This window comes from Mugil cephalus, chromosome 8 (assembly GCF_022458985.1).
Source record: "Mugil cephalus isolate CIBA_MC_2020 chromosome 8, CIBA_Mcephalus_1.1, whole genome shotgun sequence".
In the NCBI taxonomy this organism is placed as follows: Eukaryota; Metazoa; Chordata; class Actinopteri; order Mugiliformes; family Mugilidae; genus Mugil; species Mugil cephalus.
In genome coordinates this window covers 26,484,086-26,509,611 of record NC_061777.1, presented here as the reverse complement: position 1 = coordinate 26,509,611, position 25,526 = coordinate 26,484,086, and the positions used below count along the sequence as shown (strand labels likewise).

Here is a 25,526-nt window from a genome sequence, read left to right as displayed (position 1 = left end):
GAAGACCGCATTAAATTATATAAAAATACAAAATGGTGGGTGTGTGTATGATAAGCTATTCGCTGCACACAACAATACAGTGTCTGTATTTGATTTATTAATTTTAACGCATCCCCTGAGAGGTGTTAAACAGTCGATCTCCTCGGTCTGTCCGTGGAGTAGGACAGTGACAGCAGTCTCACTGAAGCTGCTCCTGTGTCACTGTGCAGTGGATGCTCTGGATTGTCTATGATGACTAAGAGCCTGTTCAGTGTCCGTCGCTCTGCCACAGATGTCAGGCTGTCCAACTCTATTCCAACGACAGAGCCTGCTTTCCTCACCAGTTTGTCCAAGCATTAAGGCTGCCCCCCAGCACACTACTGCTTACAGAAGGGCACTTGCTACCACAGACTGGTGTAGGATCTGTCATCCAGCTGCTCTCTCAGGTATTTACAGGTGTGTACCACCCCCACACAGTCTCCCTTGAGGACGGGCTTGGGGTGTGGCCTGGTTCTTCTAAAGTCCCCCACCATCTCCTTGGTCTTGGATGTGTTGATGAGCAGGTGGTTGGAGTGCACCATATGACGAAGTCCTGGATCAGTCCTCTGTACTGCTTTTCCTGTTTACCCCTGATACAACCAACAATGGCTGTGTTGTCTGCGAACTTCTGTACAGGGCAGAGCTCTGAGTTGTACTTAAACTCCGACGTGTACGGGTTTACCAGGACCGGAGAAAGCACAGTTACCTGTGGTGCTCCTGTGCTGCTGAACACAGTGTCAGATCTGCAGTCTGACAGACACACGTACTGAGGTCTTTGAAGACCAGAGGCTGGATGGTGTTGAAGGCGCTGGAGAAGTCCAAAAATGTAATTCTCACAGCACCACTTCTTCTGTCCAGGTGAAAGTTTAGAGGGATTGGTCTGGGATCATTAATTGAATTGAACTGAATTTATTTATTTAAAACAGGGACATTACACAAAAAGCATTAATCCTGTAAAACAAGAAGAGGTGCTTTAAGCCAGGTTATAGCAACAATTGTAGCCCCTGGGCAGGTAAATTGAAAGCAAATACAGTATTAAAATAATTGAAATATGACAGTGAAGTGACATGATGACCATAATATTTTAGAAATAGACAGAATACACTAGTAAAAGCAGGGAACAGGAGCGACAAATCATAAAGTACATATGGGATCAACAGCACATCTGTCTTACTCTTATCACACATTCAAACACAAGCACATACACAGACAACAATCCAACTATCGCCACCCTCCTCTAATAACCACACTCATACACATATTAGTAACCAGACACGTATACATACACACAGTCACATGTAACTCAACAATGTGTGCAGACTTGCTTACTCAGTAACCAGCGCTTTGACAAACATGAGAACATGTGGGGATTTGTACATAAAATAAATTCTGTGGAAAGGACATTCCACTGACTCATGGCCACACCTAATTAATAAATTCAAAACAAAATGACTGACTACTTAGCTATGCTGTCCAGCTTAGTAAACAGCCGTACTATTTAAAAATATTGTTATATACAGATTTATACAGATGTTTATGTTTCGGACCAATTTTCTTTTTCAGTTTGTATATTTTAACCGAATTTTATGTCATTTTTTATAATGTAAAGTATAAAGTTTTTTTTTCTTTTTTTCTTGCGTATCTTGCGTTTTGCCCGTAAGGTCCTGCTCACACATTTGTCCTACGCAGGCTTCCTTATCTAAACACGGAAATGGCGACTCCGGGAAGAACATAATAATGATTTTCGTTTTGATTTTTTTCATAAAGCAAGTCACTTTAGTTATGTTAGATAGCTAGTTAGTAGCGGTACTAATGAGATGTACTATAATTAAAATGGCGCATAATATGTTTCGAACCGGGTTTCTGGTTCGGGCCACACACACCCTGCTAACCTGGGCAATAACCCTTACACTGTTCCTGCACAACACCGGTAAGCCCCTTCAAACTATACACCCGTTAGCTACGAACCGTTTTAGTTTCCTAGTTTTTTTGTTGGTTTGTTTGGTTCAAATTGGATAACGCGTTTATAAAATTACATAAAATACCTCAAATAAAATTCAAGATTTATCGAAAAATTAGGATGCCATCACCAATTGTAGAGCAGGAAGTGGCAGCATCATGATGTAGGAGGGAATGGTGAACTTCAGAAAACAGAACAAATAAAATCAAAACAAGTTTTAAACAGGAAACTCTGTGGGTACAACTGAAGCGGCGAAACGTCTTCTCAAAACTCTACAAGTCCAGTATCTTTTTGGATATACCAAATAATAACCAAGTGTGGATAAACTTCTGACCCACTGGGGATGTCATGAGAGCTTTAAAAGCCAAATGAAATTTGTTTCTTTGCTGTTCTTCTTTTTACATTCTTAAAGTAAAGTGTTGATCCTTTCAGACCCAAGACAGTGAATGTTTGCTAGGATTTAATGTCAATAATTACTAAATAAATTAATTGAGGTGCTGAGCCTAAACAAATATGCATGTATGCAGACGATTTTATCTAGTTCCTATAGTGTAATGTGTGTGTGTGTGTGTGTGTGTGCAGATTTGCGGAGGTGTGAGGAGCGAGGAGAGCTGCTGCTGCCTGCTCTGTTCTTCCTGCTGGTCGTGCTGTCAGTACTGTTATACTTTGCCATTTCATTAATGGACCCTGGCTTTGTTCTCACCGACACTTTTAAAGTAAGATTTATTAACACACAGACAATGCGTACAGAATAACCTCATCACCAAAGTCCGATCGGCAGAAGAGGATTTTCTTATTGTGGTGACATTAATGTTAGAGGATAGAAATGACAGTAGAAATCTTTCTGTACTATAGGTAATAATCAGCAGTAATCAGTGGTGTGAAATCTATTTGGTTTTTAAGTATGCAGTACAATGTGCGTCAGCAAGAGGTCAAAGTGGATATAGTGGCCCACATCTGTCTTTATTACACAGGGTGTCCAGGGTTCAAGTGAAGAAACAGAGTCAATGCTTCCTCAGTCATCGACCCCTCGGCAGCGACGCTGTGGATACTGTCTGTTGCAGGTAACCATCCGACTGATTCCAGTTTCCTTCAGCATTTCGTTGCCTTATACTTACGAGTGATCGATCAACACACTCCTGCTGGTTTCAACTACATATTCTGTATTCTGTTCATTGTGTGAACACAACGAGTCCCGTGTCAAATTAGAGACCACCTACTCAAGTGATCAGTGAAACAGGAGTTTAACTCATTCTGTCCTTGTCGCTGATAACTGACTAAATAATAAATACATCTATACATGAATTAAATAATTAAATTACTGATTATGAGTACACTTTTTGTGTTTCTTTCATAGAAACATACATTGGCATATGGAGGATAGTTGTATGGAGTAGGTGTGATCATGTTGATGTATGTCAAGTAGACACATGTAGTTATGTTTTCTCAGATATCTTTACCAGCAGCACAGTCGTAACATTACACTATGTATGGAAGCTTTGTATAGAGTGAGACTTTACAATTCGTTCCAAAATATGTATCATCTCCCAAAGTCGTGACGCACAAACAACAAACAGCTTTTAATGGTTCTGATCCAGCAGTAGGTGGAGATCCATTATAGGGGGCAGCTTCTATGATTATAGAACTACTATAATAGTAGTTTTCCACAATTTTCTGTGGTGATGGACCCCCACATTGCTATTGTTTGTCTAACCTAGCAACATTAACAAGGAAGGTGGGAGATGGAAAAGAGTAGGAGGCCTCTGGGAGGCCAGTAAAGGGTCAATTCTGGGATTGTGTTATAAGTGATTAGAAAAATGTAGTAAATCATTCTTGGCCATATTTTTGTGATTAGTTTAAATTTGTTTAATACTTAACTTGGTGAGCCCTTCTTAGTATGTTCAGGTACAGTCCACAGCGTAGGTCACATGCAATTACTCTTGTAGAATATGGAGTCACAGATAACACATTTTCATATTTTAATATTTGATTATTTCTCTGATTAATTGACATATTGTTTGGTCAATAAACCATGCTTCATAGTAGCCTAGAATCTACATGCAAATCAGCCATGTCTGTAATTTGTAAAATTAAAATTTTAGCCTTAAACCAGTAAGTTTATTTTTACCTCAATTTCATTATGAAATTATCTGAAGGTGAAATTTTTTACAATACAGCTCTAGCTGAATTTAAAGTGGTCTTACTTTGGAACATTTTGTTATATTAAAAAGGTCTGAAAAAACCTGGAGAAAACGTTTGACTTTTTTCTTTGTGTCTGTTTTCCAAGCAGCAGCCAATGAGAGCGAAGCACTGTCAGACGTGTAAACGCTGTGTACGTCGATTTGACCACCATTGCCCCTGGATCGAGAACTGTGTTGGAGAGAGGAACCACCGCTGGTTCATCATCTACCTTGTGGTGCAGCTGCTCACTCTGCTGTGGGCCCTCCACATCGCTCTGTACGTCTGCTCAACACCACCCCTCTCTCAGATAAATATCCTTATGTGTAGGCAAACTTAGTATCTGTGGCCTTGGTCACCCTCACAGCTTTGACTTATTGAAGACACATAATGTGGTGTGAGTGTTCTGCAGTTTTATCTCGACAGCTTTAGTGGAATTAGGTTACTCCAGAGTTTGGAGAACAGCAGTAAACCGATACACTAATCTCTGTCTGCATTGAGTAAGCACAAGCTTTTATGTGTTGCGCAACTACACCTTCAAAGTTCAAGCAGTTTTATATTAGTGGCTGTGCAGTCTTAAAATTGAAGTCTAGTGACTTGACCAGGAATTTATGTTAGTGTAAAAACCTTTCTTAGAAGTAATTCCTCTGGTAGGCCCAGCTAGCTGAGGGGAACTAAAGGTTCATAGGTTGATGCCATTGAGCTAAAGGACAGTGGAAGATAACAGGGATCCAAAAACAAATAAACAAACTAAATGCTGTCTGAAACGTCAGCAAACAAACATTTTCCAAGACTCTGATGTGCAAAACAAGCAGTTCACCCGGGAACATTTATGTATATTGGGAGATACGAGACATTAAGAATAAAGGAAATGTTGTGCTGGATTGGAAGCCAGTAACTTTCAAAAAAGACAAAGAAAAAAGTCCAATGCTGTCTTTGCGTAATACTGGGTAAAAGCCATCTTGACATCAAAGACATCTAGGGATGTCCAGATTAAGACTAATTATTTTCTAGAGTAAAATTTTACCACACAGCAGACATGTTTAATAATGTTCTTCTTCTAATTCTGAGATTTTTGTCAGCTTTGACACTAGCCAACCACCATTTCAAAAGAAGAAGACGTTTAAATGCTGCAGGGGTATTGTTTTTGACCTGAAATCAATAACTACAAAAGATTGGCTTGATCCAATCTGAGAATGTCTGGAGCAGACCCAGTACCATCAGGACATGGTGTTTATCACTCTGTAGTTTGGATTTCACAAGCTAGATTCTGAAGTATGAAGTACAGTCATTCTGTTACTTGAACAGCAGCATACTTGATGACGTTCAAGAAAATGGGCTATCTGGTTATACTGAGTACACATATGGGGCATTTATCAACATGCATTCGGTAGCTGTGTTGTGAAACGTCCTGAGTCGCTTCCTAAGTACTGTTCCAGGTCAAAGTACCATCTGATAACTTGCAGTACAGATCATATGGAGAACCCATTGAGAGGTAACTTGTGTGGACTTGGAGCTTCCAGGTAACCCAGAATGCGTTTTTCGGGCATCATCAAGGGGTGTTGTTCAATCCAAGTACTCAAACCCGACTTGCAAACTTGATTGCTCAGACATGACAGGTTAGATTCTGAAGTATGGACACATATTCAAGAACTAGAGCATTCTGGGATACCTGGCTGTCCCTAGTACACACAAGTTACCTCCAAATGCATCCTCAACACAATGGGTAGTGCAAGAACACACCTGGGCATTTTTAACTGTACTTGGGTTGTTTCTCAATATGTGTTTCTGTTTTCAGTTGTGTTCTTGTGAAATGTCATCATTCGCTGTCCAAGTGCTGTTCCAATTTAAAGGGCAGACATCAATGCATTTCCTGGGCCTCATCAAGTATGCTGTTGTCCCAAGTTGACTAATAACTGTCTCCACAGTCCTTACTTAAGACTCAAACTTCTCAAATCCAAACTACCAAGTACGCAAGTGTGAAGTTTGTGTTCTTCGTATTGATAAATGCCCAAGTTACCTCCAGATGCGTCCTTGGTGGGGAACAAATATTTCTATATCCTGGTGTCTCTAGTGAACATTCCAGGTTCTGGTTACCAAGGTAAATTTCCCACTCCTAATGTTTCAAAGTTAAACTATCACAACATAAAAACATTGCTCATGTATGGGCGGAGCCAGTTGTACTTCTTGAAAAGAAAATATCAACAATGCCACTGCTCCACCTAGGTTCACCCAACGCTCCAAGCCCACTAACAGAATGGTGAAGTTGATGGTAGACACCAAAGTGGTGAACAGTGTTTCAGGTAAACAGTTTGAGAACTCGGTTAACATTTGATGTGTTTGTTTCAGGTCCGGCATTTCTCCCAGTGTTAGCTGGGAACTGTGGGTCCAAGCCAATGGCTTCCTGTTGGTGGCGCTTGGTGCCATAGGGGTTTTCTCTGTGGTTGTGGTGCTGTTGCTGGGCTGCCACCTCTACCTGGTCTCCATCAACTGCACCACCTGGGAGTTCATGTCACGTCACAGGATCTCGTACCTGAAGAACTGTGGCGATGATGATAACCCATTCGACCGTGGCGTGTTCTGCAACCTGTGGGATTTCTTTTGCATCTGCCGGACGGTGATTTGGGAGCAGGTCTATTTGAGAAACACCCTGAATCCTGTCTGAACTCAAAGAAACAAACTTGAGACATTTTACAATGTTATATGCACTGTTTGAAGGGTGGAAAAGTTGACTGCTAGAAGAGCAGACATGCCAACTAGACACTAAACAAACTGACTTTTGGGATACTAGAAATATCTGTACGAAAACTGCAAAACGTTTATGCACATTTTTTGCTTCCAGGTAATGAATCCTAAGAACCTTGTTAATTCTGAGAATCCCTGTAGTGCCACCATGAGGTTCTTTTCAGTGAGAACTACTGAATGCATTGATACTTATGTCACTCTCAGGGTGAACGGGTGAATTTTAACATTGGTGCTCTGTTTTTCTTTCTGTCTAATACCTTTCATTTCCATCAGATACCTTCCAAATGAATCATTAGTATCTGCTGTACTTTATTTTGCTATTCAGCAAATGTTAGCATGCTAAACTAAGAAAGGAATGCTGCTAAGCACGAGCTTATTAGTGTGCTCTCACGTTTACATTTAACAATGTCTGTCTCCTAGAGTTGATACCATGTCTTTAGACTCTTAATCTTGTATTCATTTAAGTAATCCAGAAGTTTCAAATATATTGACACTAAAGTGAAAAAGCTGACACTGAGTGTTTAGTACCTGAAGTATAGAACCATTGTATGGGAGTTAGTGGCCTCTAGGGGTGAAGTTTCAAATTGCAGGAAACTGATTACTTCACAAGTGCATGTGAGAACCTACAGGTGGACAATTCAGCTTCAGTCTTAGTTTAGTTTATTCACTGAACTATTCTACTCTAATGAAAATACACTGATCAGGCATAACATTAAAACCACTGACAGGAGAAATAGATAACATTGACCATCTTGTGACAATACAATGTTCAACTAGGAAACCTTTGGACCTGGCATTCATGTGAATGTTACTCAGACATGTATGACTCACCTAGACCAGATTAGACACCTCCACCCCATAGCAATGACACACACACACACACACACACACACACACACACACACAAATGGTTTAGGAACAACCACAATCACAACAACAACAACAAAAGTGAAGAATACCACCACAAGGTGTTGACCTGGCCTTCAAATTCACTACATCCCAAACTGATCAAGTATCTGTGGGTTGATCCACAGAGGCCCCTCCCTTCAACCCATGGGACCCAAAGGCCCCCCACTAACAACACATGACACTCTCAGAAGGCCCATTCTCTGATGAGTCAAAACTGTTTTGAAGGCACAAGGGACACCTATATAAAATAATGTTATGTCTGATTGGTTTATATTCATGAATACTTGCCTACATCCTACGTCCTACATCTTTTGTGTATAACAGTTGACTCCTCTGGTTTGAGGGTACACATAGAGCATTACTATAGATGTGCTGGTTTCTCTAGTTGGAATAAATCCATGTTTGCTCCATGTGGGGTAAACGTCACGTGACGGGAAACAGTTGTTCAAGATGAACCAAGCTAGACTGCACATGGAACGCAATGTTGGAGACATGGAGACGCTTTGGTCATCTTCTTCTAGTCTATCAATTCAGGGTTGGAAACTCATCCTATTTCAACCCCTCCTCTTTCTGTCTCATCCTCATTGTCCTTCTCCACCTGCATTACCTCTCCTCCTTATTCTGGTTTGTTTCCAGTAGATTTGATGCTCCGCAGGAGCAGAACCCCTTTGTCAATAAATTTCTAACGTGATTGATGTTAATGCATACATCTGATCAAGTAATTGTATTAGGGTCCATGGAATTAGTTGGAATCACTGGACCAAGAGTGCTAGTTGCCACACTAGTTTAAATTAGTTAAATGCATTAATGATTTTAACTGAAGTCTGGTTGCCTCTTCCTCTCCTCTTCCAGTGCCTTGTATACTGATGTAAGTCATTTTAATTTTACTGGATAAAATCTCACTATGAGTTCATCTTCGCATTGACAGACAAATGTATCTTACCATCAGTGATTGTATTTATTGACAACGAGAGAACATTAAAACACAGATGATATGCATATTGTCATTGGGTTCATCTGTACAGACTAACATTTGTAGTTGGGATGCTTCACGTACATGAATACATAAATACAGTACTGACACAGACTCAACATTTAGCAGCGTTAAACGTAAAGCATACAACAGCTAAACCACCTGATTGTCCTGAGACAGATTCCTAAATTTAGCTGACGGGTAGAGACTCATGGGCACTTCAGCAGGATATTGGAATGAACTTCTTATTTGTTTAAAGAGCAAATTAACATTCTGTTACAGCCTGAATGCTCCTTTACATATTCAGAAATATTATAAAAGTAGGAATCATTGATTACTCCGTGGGTGGAACATAAGCTGAATCTAACAGATCTTTCCAGCCCAAAATATGAGAATTGAGGGTGGGAATATTCTGCCGATATGAAACCTTCATGGATTAAACCTTAGAACAAAGTGAAATAGGAGGATGGTTCAGGTTTCTATTTTAAAGTGGCAGACAGTAGGCAACAGTGTTGCAATACCACTTGTGTCCACTATCCAAATAGAAGTTTGTCTAATGACTAGTAGAGGTAAGTCAATCCCAAGTTTACAGTCTGGTAAAAAAAAAAATTGGATACCTGACACTAGCTACGTGACAGGCATTACTTGCTTTCAACGTTGATTTGGCTTCAACTTCTGTTTGGTGCAGCAATGATACAGTGATTCATCAACCAATCATGTGTTTCACCAGTTAACAACTAAACAATTGACATCACCAACAACATAAAAGAACACTTGAGCAGCGCTTGAACTGTGACTAGGTGATAGCGGCTGCTGGCACGCTGACCATGTTGTAATATTTGACGCTCATAGCGTGAATGTGGCCATAGGCAGCAAGATAGAGCTGGCCGGAGACACCACACTGAGCTTAAAACAAAAACAAAACACAAAACTTAAACCTCTAAATGTTGAACTAATCCCCCTGATTTGACCTGGACATCATCTTAGACATCTCCAGCCAAGTATGTTTTGCATATTAGCCAACTTGGCGTGAACAGCTACAGTTTACAAGTCAAAAACATGGAAAAAAAACATAACAAGGAATTCTTCACTCTTTTATGCTGACTTAGAGACTGAACCAAAGTGAAATAAAAATGCAAGTGTTAATTTACTCTTTAAAGTCACATATCTAATTTTTATAGTGGCCAATATTTGCCCCCAATTCCTCCTTAGTGTTCAGGGAAGCATTGATCGCTCGCTCTTCTCCTTTTTATTGTTCTGATATGAACAGAATATAGTTTGCTAAATTCAAAATACAGAGATTATTTTCACTAGTATGGCTATATTAGATTATCTATGGCTTCTGTTACACTGCTAGAGATTACAGGATTTCTAGTGCACAAGTTTACCACATTGCCATGCACTTCTAATGGAAAACGCCTGCGCAGGAAGATGCTGATATGTGACGAGTACATGGAAAAGTCTGGTACCATCAACTGAGTTTGCTTGTTTCATTTGTGTGGTCAAGGCAGTGGGCAAAGCTTGTCACAGTGATGCATAGAAACGGCAGCACATACTGTACCTGGGGAGGATGAATGCTGTTAATAAATAAACGCAAAGGCTACAAAGCAAAGTAGCCCCAACATACAGGATACTTGAAGAGGCAGTGACTGGTTATCGGACCAATTCAGAGAATCCAGAAAATTTACAGAAATTTGCACAGATCTGAAGAACAACTACTATTTAGATTTGAACAATGTTAACTTGTATTGTGGCTGTTTGTTAAGTTTGGTTATAAATACTACACAGAAAAAACAAACCAATATGACATATGGTGGCTATGAATTGGAACATTTCTTATCATGGTTGTGGAAAATTTTATTTCCCTCTATGGGAAATTGTCACTTTCGGGTGTGATACAATGTCACTATGACTCGAGAAACATTTCCTCTTTCTACATCAAATGCCTTGATTGTGAAATAAGTGAAACATGAGTGGCTATAAAAAAATTCCATCCCTCGTGTGTTTTTCCATTTTATTACTATTTGAAATTAGATCAAAATAATTTTTTAAAGTCACAAAAATCGGTGTTAAATCTATCATTAACAAACAAAATAAAAATGGCACATCTGCCTTAAGAAGACTGTCCTCACAAACTCAGGGATGACGCAAGAAAAAGGCTAGTGAGTGAGGACACCAAGATTAGTCCAATACATCTTCTCAAAAATTCTACAAGTCCAGTTGCCTTTTTAAACGCTTTTTGGATATAGTGGATGGAATGACTTTTACACACAGGCAGCTTATGGAAATGCTGTGCTGTTGCTGCCACTGGTGCAGAATTATGTAGTGTAGAAAGAGGAGAAGAGCCAGCATTCTAGCTTTTAAATGTTGATAAATTAACTTGTGAATTAAGATTTTGTTTGTAGTAGTTTTACTACAAACAAGTTGTACATGGTACATAGTCGTACGTTGTACATAGTACGTTTGTAGTACTGAGTACTGAAATTAGACGATGAAGAACAAATAAGATAATGTCATAAACTCTTCAAGCATCCTGTGTCAAATTAGCTTCCTGTGTTTGTACAACATGATCTTTGTACATCACCTGGCACATCTTATAAATAAACTCTAATAGCAAGAAGTTTTATTACTGCTGCAGACTGACAATAAAGTTTGACCCTCTGTAGAGATTATAAAGGGCTACAATCACTTTCCGCTGCCTGGTTATTTGCCTGTCGACTGGATGATAGAGAGAACAGTCAGCATTATTAGCCATGGGATAGTAATGTTCTGTTTGAAGATGACTGAGCTGCACAAATGTCCTAACAGTTTGTTCATTTGAAGGTGCTGTCAAGACCAGGTTGGGAAACTGACAAATACCAAGCTCCCAAAAATCTGTTTTAATCTTGTGTTGTCCTACATGACAATTAAATAGGACAGATTAATTTCTTTTTCCATCCCTTTAATCGTCCTAAATACATAACCAAAGGAGTTGGTCGCTAATTTTACCCATCAACAGGAGAACTGATGATTGTTGGTTACCTGCCAGTGCTGATTATGAGGTGGACAAACTGGTGTTAATTTCCCGCCCTGGTCTTCTAAGCTCATCTTTCACCCATGCAAGGCGCAAAAATCAAAGTCTGCAAATGCTTCCTGCTGCTCAGAAGAGAGGCTGAAGGATTTGGAGGGAGGCGACATTATTGGCTGGAGTCGAGTGAAGTCGCTGTCAAAGTTGCTGACGTCTGTGGACTCTTGGATAGACGGCAGGAATGGTGGCTTTACTTTCTTGGCCAGTAAGGCTTCCCAGTCAATGGTCTACAAAGTTCCAGAAAGATGACTAAGAAGTTGAATTTATTAGTAATTTAACAACTACTCAAATTGTCCATAAAGAATTTTAACAGCATCTATGTGAAGGAAAGCAAGTTACCTCAAAGAATTTCTCTCCTTTAACCTCATTAGCGTCCCTCTCTCCAGCTCCAAGTCTTTTCAGTGGATTCTTTTTCAGCATCTGTATAAAAATAAACAAGGTATGTAGAGGCTCATCGAACAATTTGTTTTCAGCTGTTTACAAACCCCCAACTAACTGTTCACAGGTACTGCGGAAAGTCTACCAGTTGTAATGATCCGTTAATGGAGTTCAGTTAAATCCACTGTTAAGAAATGGAGGGAACATGACTCTGAGGGAGCACATCAACACATCTTGGACTACTCTGAAGAAATCTAGCGATAGAAGACATTGTGACACCTATGACTACTCTGAAAGAGACTAGTAAAGGAGGACACCAAAACACCTGTGACTACAAACAAATGAAACAACTGTTTCATTAGTTCTTCATCAGTCAAATCTTTATAGGAGAGAAGTAAAGAGAAGGATTGTTGACTGAAACGCAAGACAAGGGAGACACAAGATCAGCTGGAAGTAGGTTATTTGGTGTGATGAGACCAAAGTTTTTTTTGGCCATCAGGCTAGACACTATATTTGTTGAACATAAAACACACCATCCTCCCTGTAATGCATGGCGGTGGCAGCATCATGTTGTAGGGATGCTTCTTGGCAGCAGGTCCTGGATGTCTTGTAAAGGTTAAAGGTGAAATGAATGCAGCAAAATAACAGAAAGTCCTGAAGGAAAACCTGACTCAGTCTGCAAGACAACTATAACTTGGGAGAAGATAAGATGATGACCTGGAACAGTGAAACTTGAATCAGGTTGCTAAATTTTACTTTGTCTAATTTTATATTTTTTACCTTAAAAAGGGAAAGTATCCAAGAGGATGAATATGAATATACAGGCACCGTATATATGTCATTCAGTTGCTTTCAGGCTAAATTTAGTTCTCCTCATCTGCATAGTTCCATTATCAAATTAGTTAGGTGTATCCGGGATTTGTCAAGATACATTTTCATTAAGAAAGAGAAAAAAAAGAGGTCACAACCTTCTGGATGATGGCAACAGCGTCAGGAGGAAGAGAAGTTGGATACTGAACATCATCATTGACAATGCTGTCAAACACCTCCTCCTCATCTTCACCAGGGAATGGAGACTATTGGGAAGGGAGAAATCATTTGAGTTAGCCGTTTAACTAGAGGATCTTACAGGAAATTGTTAACTGAATATTTTTTAACTATTGCACCAGGTGTTAAATATTGGACTTGCCAAAGCTCTGAATTGAACATGTGTTAAATACCTCTCCAACAAGCATCTCGTAGATAAGAACACCCATTCCCCACCAGTCCACAGCTCGGGTGTAGTTGTCATCCGTCAGGACTTCAGGAGCAAGAAACTCAGGAGTCCCACAGAAAGTTGAGGTCCGATCTCCGTGCCCCATCCCTACGGAAACAACAAGAATCTTTCGGTTAGGAGTAAGGTTTAAATTAGGAATTCAAACTTATTCGTACTTCAGCCTCGCTAGTTTTTGGCTGGTGTATTACCTAATTTCCCTTCAGTGATGAATGAAGTAATCTATCTATCTATCTATTTGATGGGTGATGAGTCAGAGTGCCACATCAACTCACCTTCTTTACAAAGTCCAAAGTCTGTGATTTTCACAAATCCGTCTGCATCCATCAATAGGTTGTCCAGCTTCAGATCTCTGTATAAAACAGATAATATTCAGGCTGAAAGCTCTTCAATATGTTTGCAAAGATCCAACATCAACTTCTGTCAGCATGACCTACCGATAAATGATTTTATTCATATGCAGGAACTCTAAACCCAGCAGGACACACGCTGAATAAAACCTGTGCACAAGGACAACGTCTTATTTTAAATTACGGATAATATTATTGATTCATAGTGAATTACTGTATATGTTACCTGGTCTGGGCCTCAGAGAAGACGTCGTTGTGAATGTGGATCATGAGATCACCACCTGGTAGGTACTCCATGACAAAGCAGACGTGGTCGCTGGTCTGGAAGCAGCCGTGGAGGTTGACCAGGAATGGATGCCTGGATGCATTAATCATCTCAAATATCCTTTTCTCGCTCATAAGGCTGAAGAACAACAACTCAGATTAACATGAATTACTTACATTCTCCAGCTGCCTCTGTGCCCAAATACACTCATTAAGTACACTAGTCAAACATATAAAATAGGTGAATACTTTTTATAGTTACTGTAGATCTTCATAATACACAGACCTAACTACTTTCAACAGAACAAAATAATAAATCAATAACTTTGTGTTCCTGATTTCCAGAGTCAGTCCTTTTACTTACCTGTCCACTTCATCTCGAGTCACAATGTCTTTTTTCTTCAACGCTTTGATGGCGTAAAGTTTTTCTGTTTTCTTAAACTCGGCCAGCAGGACCTGAAAAGAAAATGAAAATAAACCAAATGAGCATCGACCAGAGAAGACATCTCTGAAGAAGAACTGGTTACCTTGCCAAAGTGTCCTCGACCCAGAACTGAAATATACTTAAAATCTTCCATCTTCATCCTTTAAAAAAGACAAATAAAAGCAAATAAAGGTTTAATTTAAAAAATTTACTGCATGTAATATAGTGTCTATGTGCACATGTGTGTTGTGTGTACTTAAGAGCAGATACAGGCTGGTCTTCACTATCCCCAGTGCTGCAGGTGGACTGCAAACAGAGAGAAATGAATAACCAATCACAGCTTTGATGGTCAATAATTTGCAAATAGTTTAATTAAAAGATTAGAGATTTTTGGTTTATCAGTAATTACTTACCAGCCTTTCTTGCAGTGCAGGCACAGATGATGTTTTGTGTGGTGTAGTGATGATGCTGGGGGGGTTATGTCCTTGGTCCAAGCTGGTGGGAGACGACTGGTTGTCGCTGATGCTAAGTCTGATCACTGCATCTTTGCTGCGGATGTACAAAGACCAGTAGAACTAATAATATAACAATTTAAACACTCATTTACAAGCAAAAGGAGTATATACGTGTGTGTGTGTTTATATATATGTATGTATGTATATGTATGTGTGTGCATATACAGTATAATACATATATACAGTATAATACATACATTTGCTGCATATACAGTATATACTGTATATATATACACAGTATAAAAACAATGTCTATAAACATAAATATATATTTTTTCTTCTTTATTTCTCAAACACAATAAATTTTAAGTGTGACTATGATGACAATAAATACCCTACCAATAGAAATGGTGAGATTGAGATGTTTTGGCAAAGATCTTAAATGCTGACTCTTGTAATCCTTAGCATGCTGCTGTTAGCATCCAGTCATGAATTTATTGACATTTATATCATGATGTTTTTTAATTCTTGTCAGATATAATTTAAATATCATATAATATTCACTTAACATGACTGGGACACATGTATGTGATTCTGCGCAGTCATGTTGAAATAATATTAAAATAACAGGAGTAGCTGGACTGCTGTTATTTTAATTCAGTTCATACAGTACTATAAAGCACAGCCCCCAAAATTAAAACAGTCAAATAAACACCTCTCTCAGTTGTTTGTTATTGGAGCATTTGATTTAATTTACTGTATATTTCTAATAGGGTCAGATTAAATGGGATTATAAAATAGCTCTTGGTTCAGTGGTAATTTTCACTAAGAAAGTTGGAGTAGCAACTGTTTATATCTGGACTAATTATCATAGTGGATAAGAGAAAAATTACTTTCTGTCTTTTTTCCTTCTTTGCACACATGTACTGTGCCTTATACTGTATAGTTGTAATGTTCACTCTATTTCTGTTTAATAAAGCAAATTACATAAGAAAACTCTTAATTTCTACAATTTATTTACACATGACACAAGATGTTTATTCATCCAGATAAGGTCTGTGCAAACAAAATGCAGGGTTCAGATTCAATATTAGTGGAAAACTATGTGAAATTACAAATTTTGAAATGCAGCTCTGGTTTGGGTGATTAATATAAGCATGTTTCAGTTTTCCTTTTATTTGTTTTCATTACACCCAAGTTTAATAAAAGCCATTAAATGTTACCCTTCATCCCCAAAGAGAATTTTAGTGGAAATTCCTAAAACCTCAAACACAAACAAATATTTCACAATTTAAGCTGGAGAGTAGACCAGTATCAGATCAGATTGATTTTTCTAACCTTGGCAGTGACGTGGTGTTTTGAGGCTCGTTCTCGGTTGGATGTGGGGCATTGTTGGCCAGCAGGTCTGGGGTTGTAGAGGACGAGCTGAACGTGGTGAAGGAGCTGTAGCGAGGGAGGATGCTCATCATCAGGTGACCCCATGTGGCGAAATTCATATTCATCTGGGCAGCTCTGAGAAAATTCTTCCCTGATGATGGAAGATGATCAGCAAATCAATTGCAGCAGGTTAAAGGAAGAGAAGGTTCATGTTAAATCTGTCACCTCTCTCTTTGGTGAAGATACAGCGCTGACGTCTCAGCTTGGGCTGCCGCTCAACCACAGTGTCGATGAATTGAAGCTGTAAAATTGAAATGTTTCCATTCAGTCAGTCATTTCTTCAGTGTTTTGATGATCATGACTCAAGACTGACACAGGTCCCGGTGTGTACCTCGGCATAGAGGAGACCCTGTGGTTCCAGGCTTATCCCCTGGTTATGGTTCACGTTGTTCATCATCTCCTCCAGTCGCAAAACCTTCACTGCACACATCGCCCTCCGATTCCGCCAGAATACGCCGACTTCCAGTTCTCGAGACTGTCAGGAGATTGACAGGAACAAACAGCCTCAAAGGTAAATTATTAATTAACCGGGCAATATTTATACCTGTGTAACATTTCAGGATTGTATTTTTTTTCTGATTGAAAACTGAACTAAACTAATTAAAAATTATTTTTTTAAGTTGCTTGCACCTATCAGAAGCGATGCTAAATCAACACCCAATTTATTTCTCTTTTCTTATTTTCCGTGCCTGAGATCTGTTATATTGACAGGTATGAGGTAGATACTGGCTGGTCTGTGACTGAACTACAACAATAGTTAAGCTTCATGGAAGGAGATTCAGCATTAGTTTCAAATAACAGAGAGAGCTGTTGGTTAAACTGTATTTTCATGGAGGCTGTGGTTTGTAGTACAATTGAATTAACACATGTTGTTCCAACTTCCTATAATTTTGACTACAATGTCAAAATTATAGGAACTTGGAACATTGAAGTCATTGTAGTCAGTGGCCTACATTCTATGCACAGTTATTGTGCAAGTTAATTTTCTTATTGAACAACTACAGTGCTCCAGGTCAGTCCAAAATGTTAATAAACCTCAAACTGAATATTTAGAGTAAAAGTGAGGTTGATGCTTTCTTAGGAGAATATCTGTGTTATTGGGTGATGATTAACACGTACAGAACGATTATGCAACCAAATAAAAAATAAAAATTCACATCTCACTTATGTTTGGGATTTTGATTTTAATTTTGAGTCCTTTTTCAACCCCAAAAGGTCCAACTAGGTCATATTTAATAATACCAGCCCATACCAGTACCTCACCTCCACCTCGTCAGAGTGTGAGATTAAGTGGAGCTCCATGCGTGTGACTCAGGACGCACAGGACCATCCATCTGGCCCATTAAGAGTCACTCTCATCTCAGCAGTCCATAAACCTTTAAAAAAATCTATCTTCAGATATGGCCCAGTCTTGACATTTCAACTATGTTGTTCAGGTTTCAGTCTTCCTACCATGGTCATGTCTCTGAGCACTGAACATCTTGTACTCCTGAATCCTCCAGGTAGGTTTCAATTCTGGAATATGAGAGCACTGGAGCATGATGGGCTCCTGGTGGCTTCATGTTTGATTCTTTTCAAACTGTTGTCAATTAACTGCATCTTTTTTAACTGCATCTTTCTTGGAACCTGTTGACTATTTCTAACAAGACTTTCGGTTTTGCTCCTATGATCACGTCCGTGCTGCAAAAGACTTTTTTACAATTTCTGACTTTTCAGAGTCAGTTAAATCTCTTTTTTGCCCTATTTTACCCGAGGAAAAGAAGCTGACTAACAATTACGCACATCTTGATATAGGGTGTTGATCTCCGTAAGGCACACCCTCCCTCATTACACAAATACACATTACCTGATATGCTTAAACCCAATTAGCATGCAAGTTGAAAACTGCATAATATTGATGAATGGTCAAAATACTTACTTGCTTAATGACTGTTCACACAGCTAAATAACACTTTTAATTAAATCCAGTTTAACATTACCACAGACTGCATCCTCCAAAATGATCATCCAATAGAATTACCACCTTTATGACACTGTTTCAACGTCAACAGAACATTTGAACAGTCAAGACAGAGGATTTAGAGCAGGACTGCTAAAACAGAATGCATTCATGTTTGCGGGTGTACCTTATGTTTTGGCAGGTGAGAGTAAATCAGAATTTAGAGGGGCACAATAAACTGTCCAACAGCTCCTCCTGTTGTCCACCAGATGGAACAGCTATTTGAGTAACAGTAGCCAAAGTATTTAGAGTTTCCAAATTTAAAAGTGGACCAATAAAAATTCTTTAAGTATGTTTTTCTTAGTTCTGTATACGTGTTTGGTATTTCAAGTTTCATTTTAAAACCAGAAAAAAATGTTATTGACTTTTATTTTGAAATCCAAAAAATAACTTTCATCCTGTAGACTAAAACATATGAGAGAAAGTTAAAAGTTAATTAACCCTAACAGAAAAAATAAAACTGCAACCAGTAAAAAACAAACAAACATGTGGTTTCTTTTGAAACAGGAAGTGGACTACACCTGGAACACTTGTAAAGTGCTCTCACAGACATGCATCATTATACCACCAATAAATAAACCTGCTTTTTCTCCATGTTCAGAAGACAAACACTCAGACAAACATTCAGAAGACACACCTTGTGTCGCAAAGTCTAAAATGATATCTGAATATAGTTCTGAAGTCATGTCCTTGCTCCATTATGAGTTGAGCAGAGTTTACCTGTAACCATGGAAAAGGAAACTTTCAACTGACTAGTCTTACCCGCTCCAGCTGGATGCAGAACGTCTGATCCCAGCTCAGGCCGCCGGTGGCTGCCCAATGAGTCTGACCGACCACTCGGCCGTCCAGACGGAGCACAGCGCTGATCTCTGCTGTCAGAAAGATTCAGGTTTGATCACAACATTCAGCATTCATATTACGGACCAGAGACACGTTAACTAAGTACCTCTGCTAAAAATACATCAATCATTCATAAGTAGACTTCCAAAATGTGCTGTGGTATCTGGCACCAGGGCATTATTAGGAGACCCAGCATGTCCTGCAAGTTGAGAGGTGAAGGCCTCCATGGATAGGACTTACTTAGAAATGAAATCACTTACTGGAAGGCTCCCCGGTCTTGTGTGCAGCAGGTGAACTGTCCTCAGTGGGACTCAGAGGCTTTTCCTGCTCTTGGTCAGTCAAAGGTTTCAGTAAATCCTCACATCCAAGAAGTCTGACTTCAAGTTTGCCTGACAAAATAGAGACAAATCGAAAATATGCTTCTCACAAAATCCTTAAAATTGTATTTCTGCACTGCACTGTGCAACCATGCTTGTTTCATGCTTGTTTCATGTGCCTTGAATGTGCCTAAATCGTATTTAAGATAACTGATAAGGATGAATGTGGCATTTACAAACACCCTCCATTTGACAGACGAAATCTCTTTGACATCCTCATTTCTTTGTTTCATCTCAGCGCTAACAGCTGCACAAAAACCCCTCGAGTGGTTTTCACCGCTCTGAGACTCGTCCTCATTATTCCCAGCCAACAGAGCAACTCCAGGATTGGTCTCCTTGTTACGTCATTAAAAAGCCTTTTGCAGGGAGAGACCGTCTTACAACCGAACCGCCCAAAAACCTGCAGATTACACATCCAGATTATCCAGAGGGTCAGCATATGGAGAGCCACGTTCAAGGGTAGTGCAGAAATAAGTTTTCACACAAACTGCATTTAAAGAGTATTTACCACCTTGGGTGTTTCCTTTTCACTGCTTATCTGAATGGAATCATAGTTAGTTTAATGTCAATTAATTAAAAACATAAAAAAGTTAAATAAGTGACTACATAAGTGTTCACCAGCATTTAGAGTAACAACATCTCCACTGTGAAGCAGAGTGGGAATGTTTCTTGGCAGTTTCTGGTTGGATTGCAAAGGTAAATATGATGCATCAAAAAAAGAGAAAATCCTGGACAAAAACCCAACAGACAAAGATGATTTAAGTGTAATGGAACTTTTTGGGTTTTCTTTAAGACATTTCATCCACAGCTTTGCAGACCCCCTCTGTCCATGGTTCAAGTGCGTTGAGCAAGCACTGAAATGTTGTTGGGATGGGTCAAATGCAGAGAAAGAATGTCCCCATGTAGAATCACATACACGGGTTCAGGTCATGTTAAGTTATTTTATCATATTTTAAGTACAGCAAACGTCACATAGAGTAAATGTAAATTCTTGGTCGTAAAAAAGGTATGAACTGCAGAACTAAACGCTAACAGATCAACAACAGCCTGAAATATATCCTCCAGAATGATCATCCAATTGAATTACTACCTTTCTGTTGCTGAGTCACCATCAACACATATTAGAACAATTAGATTAGAATACATTCACTATTATTACATTCAGCTTAAGATATGAATGGTTTGTCCAATGTGTGTGTTAAGATATTTACCTGTTACATTTAATCTAGGTTGGCTAAATAACGGAAATACTGTTATTTCAATCCTGTTAAACAGTACCACCATCTACATCCTCCAGATTTAGTGCAGGACTGTTACATGGATTCACTCATGTACTTAATGAAGTGGCAAATGAGCATATGTTGGTATTAAGTTTGTGCCATTAGTCATTGTCATCACAAAAAGAGCATTAAATGTTTATAGGCAATACCAAATGCAGAGTAGTGTAGCAGGGCACTTATTGTTTTTTAAGTGTATATTGACCATCATTCCATTTAAAAAAGCAATAAAAGGGGAAAACTTCCAAGGGAAGCCAGTCTGAACTTCTCCCGCCTACAAAATGACAGTATTTGTGTCAGAAAGTGGGTCTGGAGTCTCCCTGTTGGGAGTTGATGATGCTCTAACAAAGATTTCTCAGGCCAATCAAATCATTGGCTTTATGTGGTGGGAGATAATAATGTACAATAATGAAGTCATAATCGTCATCTGAGCGTAGTGGAATTATAATAGTTTACAATAAAATGGTTCTGATTGTTGGAGCCCAGTTGATGCTGCAGGGCTGTTTTCTTCCTCTGTTTTAGAGAATGAAAACCAAATGTACTGATACCAGACTCATATTCTGATAAGGAGTGTGTCTCACTATGTTAGGTGTGGGAAAGAGAGACAGCTGAAAATTTAGTATCTTGTTCCAGAAAAATTGGGGAAATTATGGGAAAATATGTGGAATTGTAAAATAAAGCGCTGCTTTGTAGAATCCCTCTCCTATAAGTGCAAGTGAGGCTTAATAAGAAAGATAACATGTCACAGATTAAGGCTAAATAACTGACCCTGTTTCTTATTCTAAAACATCGATGCGTCTGAACATTACTTTGGATACCTGTTAAGGAAGCAGGTCGGATAGAAAAGATGGAAAGCGGACAGCCAGGTCGGTGGTTTTGGGGAGACGGTGGTCCCCCTGTAGGGTGGATTCCCTCCCCCACTGGCCGCTGCAGGGACTCCTGGTTCTTCTCCTTGAGGCATTTCTCCAGGGACAGCTGCAGAAGGTCCAGCTTCTGAGAGGACTCCTCCACCTGTGACTGAGCCTGACAGCAAGATACAATTTGTGCTGTTATGTTTGGACGTTTAAAAACACAGTGATGTTTGGTATTTCGTTAGAGGTACTACACTTTCAGATGCAATGTTTTCAATTAACCCTAAAGGACTGTACTGAAGTTGAGCATTGGACTAAAACTTTCACAAACATTTTCTTTACAGGTTATTAATCATAAACTAGTTGGATAGGGGAGTTCACGATTTTGCTGTTGGAGCTGTCAAAATTTTGGCTATGGTATGCCATGGCATAGTTCAGCAGGAAACAAATACTAAAGTTTTGCTGTTCCATTGCCCTTTATTGCAACCCAATGACATGCATACATACATACATACATACATACATACATACATACATACATACATACATACATACATACTCTAACACACACAATTTATTTTGGGCCTGTTATTTTGGAACCGAAGAACGAAGCCTAGGGTTTTTAAGAAAGATTTTAAATATTTGTATTAAAGCTAACGCAAACATTCTCAATAATGCCATTAAGAGGTAAAATGGAGGATAGAGTTACATAGAAGACATCATTTTCCAAACCTGATGTGCAGATTTAAACATGAAAACCAGCATTAAATCTTCAGTGAAAATCTCTTGAAATACTTAAAAACTGAATTGACTCAAAGTCCTACTTCGGCCATTGTCTTCTGGTCCAGTGATGAGATCCCTTCCAGCTGCTTCACCACATCTTTGGCCAGCACCAATGCATCAGACTCTCTCTGCATGCAGTGCTGCAACTCTGCCAAACGAGCCTCCATAGGACCGATGGCGACTGAAGGGAGAAAACGAAGGAAGAGTGTTTCAGTATGAAGGTATTCATGCGTCCCCATAGATCTTCACCAAAACTTTTCATTCCTGCAATCAGGCAGAAAAGCTCATTCATATTTGTATATTTTCATAAACATTTTGTTTATTATTTATATGCACTTCTATATTATATACATACTTTTTTATTGTAAATAAAATCTATCTATCTATCTATCTATCTATCTATCTATCTATCTATCTATCTATCTATCTATCTATCTATCTATCTATCTATCTTTAACTGAAGTGAGCCTTTTTCTGTGAAATGCCAATGGTGTAAATGTTACATTTTCATGTCTGGTATTTAGATGGAAAAAAAAAGACATAGATGAGAGAAAATGGGGATGTAATTTAATCACTCTGCTGATAGAATTTAAATAAACATTTTCCAGAGTAAATAATTAACTAATGACTTACAGTTAATTAAACTGCCTACAGTAATAAAGAGGACATCAATTCCCCACAGATCACAACCTTATAAGTAATCAATGAGAGGAAAGGAGGTCAGGGGTCGGAGACAGGAAAGAGGAGCAGAGGAACTAAGGTACCGAATTACTTGTCTCATATTTCTTATGCCAGGAACCTTTTTTATTTGGTTTCAGAGTTTTAAAAATAGCAGGTTAAGAGCTTTGATTTGAATGGTTTCATTTTCCACACGACATAAATATTTCCCAACTACATATCGGAATTAACAACAAGATGTGAAAAGTGCCTCAAACAGTTATTTATAGGTTTCACCAGTTACCCTTACCTATAAACCCTTTCTTTTCTACTGTATCAAGTAGTTCTTACACACAAAGATCTAAGTATTTGTACAATCGTTGACACTAAATTGAACAAATTCAGCACAACACTACTCAGTACCAATGCGCCTTAATTACATTTATAGCGTCAGTGATCAATTAGAGCTTTGGGGATTGTGTTTCAAGCAATAGAATTACATAAGAGATGTGTTCTTGTTTCTGTGTTTAAGAGCCAGTTTACTCCTCAGCATTTAGGTCATCTGACTATTTGTTGCTACTGGCAACAGACAGAATCTGAGGGTTTTAACAGATGATTTCATGCCTCCTTCAAGCTAATCTGATTTGAATACTAAAATGTACTAGAAAGGGATGAACCTGACATTATAATTCACTCTACATTGATACATCTCTTCTGTGGCCTCTCTGTAGTGCTTAGAATCGCCTGCCCCAAGACTCTGACCTCCAGGAGTGGAGTTGTTGTGGTTTCCAGCTCCATCGCCACCAATGCTGCTGCCACCAGCCTGGGTGACTTTGATAATCTGCAGTCGGATCAGCTCGATCTTGGAGCGGCTATCCTGCAGCATCTGCTGAGCTGTGGACAACATCTGATCCTGGATAACAACACCACATCAAGAAAACACACTTCAGGTTGTCCACTGTGTCTGAAGCACACCGACTGAATGCAGACACAGTTCAACAAGACATGCACACACAGCCCATTTTCACGTTGGACAGAGCCAAAGAAGTGAGAACAGCGTGTTCAGATCAGCTGGAAACAGCATGACTGTGCACTAAACAAACCTCAGGGTGGTGATACGTTGCTCCTTGCTGAATAAGGACTAATTTGTCATCCTCTGTGGAAGTGGAGGGATGGGGGAAAGACTTCTTAAGTTGTGCCTCTCCACCTTCACTATCCTTGGATCAAAACAAGTCCCCCGTTATGGTGTGCTCACAGACACACTCTGACCGAGGGGCTCTTCCACTGCAGCTCCTACATCTTGGGACCTGGACCACTCAGCCTGTCTTGTTTGTTTTTGCAGCCTCCGCTGCAGCATCCTCTTCCCACTGCGTCCTCATCCTATGAAACCAAATCCTCGCTCTCCCTCTGCCTCTCTTTTTAAAGGAGTTTCTTTCTGCAGGAGGTGAAAGGCAGGGCTCCTCTTCGGTGCAAGCGCTGCTGCTGCTGCTGGTCTGACAGCCCTGATGATCGCCTGCTCTGGGCTCGGCATTGGCCACTGCATGACCACATGTTCCTGCCCTGCCACCAACCAAATAGACAAGCACGGGAGCCACTGCTGCTGTCTTCGGGACAAAACAAGACACCAACCCGCAGCGTTCAGAGGTCTTTCTAACCCGACAGAAGTAAACACACATTAAAGAGGCGGGAAACGTTGCATTTGGCTGGCTAGGATGACTCTGTTGTTGTTATTCTCTTCTCATCTTTTCTCTTGCTCCGTTTAAAGGAAGGATTTCACAGTCATTAAGCAGACATGACAATTAAAATGACTAGCATTTCCTCACCGTTTTCTTGCAAAAAAAAAAGGTTGAAATATTCCATTGCTTAATCTATTACAGACAGTGTTTTGTTTATAAATATATGAAATGTTTTTTTAAAAAACAAAAACACTGGATATAATATTAAATTAAATGTCTAAATTATTCATTGTATTGCCTAAATATAGCAATTACCTAAACCATGACTGACAGGCTAATTAGCGCTGACCACCAGGACAGGATCGCGGTATCTTTTTTTTCGTTGTTATTCTTTTTTACTGCGCAAGTGCGAGTCGGTCGAACTTCAAGGTCTGGCCTGGCCGGACTGAGTAAACGTATATATTTTATTTTATTTTTAAGTTAATCTAATAATCTGGCATAGTATTGATATAGGTGATAATTTTGGGTTTCTGTCATTTTTTGTGTCATTTTAAGGAGAAATACGGTGGTAAAATAGCAAATCGGAGCCGAGTAGAGAGACCTATTTTGAGAGGCGGAGCTCTTTCTCTGCTCCA

General features: G+C 39.3%; 2 protein-coding genes across 3 annotated transcripts; one reads left to right on the top strand and one right to left on the bottom strand.

The window, feature by feature from the left end:
* The first annotated feature begins 1,248 nt into the window (after positions 1-1,248).
* Positions 1,249-7,713, top strand: zdhhc12a (zinc finger DHHC-type palmitoyltransferase 12a). The gene is made up of 5 exons (XM_047591013.1): positions 1,249-1,948; positions 2,561-2,694; positions 2,953-3,042; positions 4,269-4,435; positions 6,506-7,713. Exons 1-5 carry the CDS (start codon positions 1,831-1,833, stop codon positions 6,819-6,821), a joined length of 825 nt encoding a protein of 274 aa, XP_047446969.1. The 5' UTR covers positions 1,249-1,830; the 3' UTR covers positions 6,822-7,713.
* A 1,032-nt stretch (positions 7,714-8,745) lies between these two features.
* LOC125011731 (serine/threonine-protein kinase N2-like) lies at positions 8,746-25,360 on the bottom strand. 2 transcript variants are annotated; one of them, XM_047591009.1, is made up of 20 exons: positions 24,319-25,360; positions 23,978-24,128; positions 22,600-22,739; positions 21,743-21,947; positions 19,531-19,659; positions 19,193-19,302; positions 16,763-16,906; positions 16,597-16,672; positions 16,333-16,522; positions 14,953-15,088; positions 14,796-14,845; positions 14,643-14,700; positions 14,480-14,571; positions 14,078-14,254; positions 13,939-14,001; positions 13,777-13,853; positions 13,449-13,591; positions 13,197-13,304; positions 12,190-12,270; positions 8,746-12,077 (listed from the first exon to the last, which is right to left on the bottom strand). In XM_047591009.1, the coding sequence occupies exons 2-20, from the start codon at positions 24,120-24,122 to the stop codon at positions 11,874-11,876; spliced, it is 2,328 nt and encodes a 775-aa protein (XP_047446965.1). In that variant the 5' UTR covers positions 24,123-24,128; positions 24,319-25,360; the 3' UTR covers positions 8,746-11,873. The 2 variants fall into 2 exon arrangements, with proteins under 2 accessions (XP_047446965.1, XP_047446966.1); XM_047591010.1 differs by having other exon boundaries at positions 19,193-19,299.
* Between the last annotated feature and the right edge of the window lie 166 nt (positions 25,361-25,526).

Coding starts and splice junctions, on each gene's coding strand:
- zdhhc12a (XM_047591013.1), top strand. CDS start 1,831: ATGAGATGTACTATAATTAAAATGGCGCATAATATGTTTCGAACCGGG. Junction 3,043..4,268: donor GTGGATACTGTCTGTTGCAG/GTAACCATCCGA, acceptor TTTTCCAAGCAG/CAGCCAATGAGAGCGAAGCA. Junction 4,436..6,505: donor TGGGCCCTCCACATCGCTCT/GTACGTCTGCTC, acceptor TGTTTGTTTCAG/GTCCGGCATTTCTCCCAGTG.
- LOC125011731 (XM_047591009.1), bottom strand. CDS start 24,122: ATGTTGTCCACAGCTCAGCAGATGCTGCAGGATAGCCGCTCCAAGATC. Junction 22,740..23,977: donor CAACAACTCCACTCCTGGAG/GTCAGAGTCTTG, acceptor TTCTCCCTTCAG/TCGCCATCGGTCCTATGGAG. Junction 16,523..16,596: donor TATCTTCACCAAAGAGAGAG/GTGACAGATTTA, acceptor TTCCATCATCAG/GGAAGAATTTTCTCAGAGCT.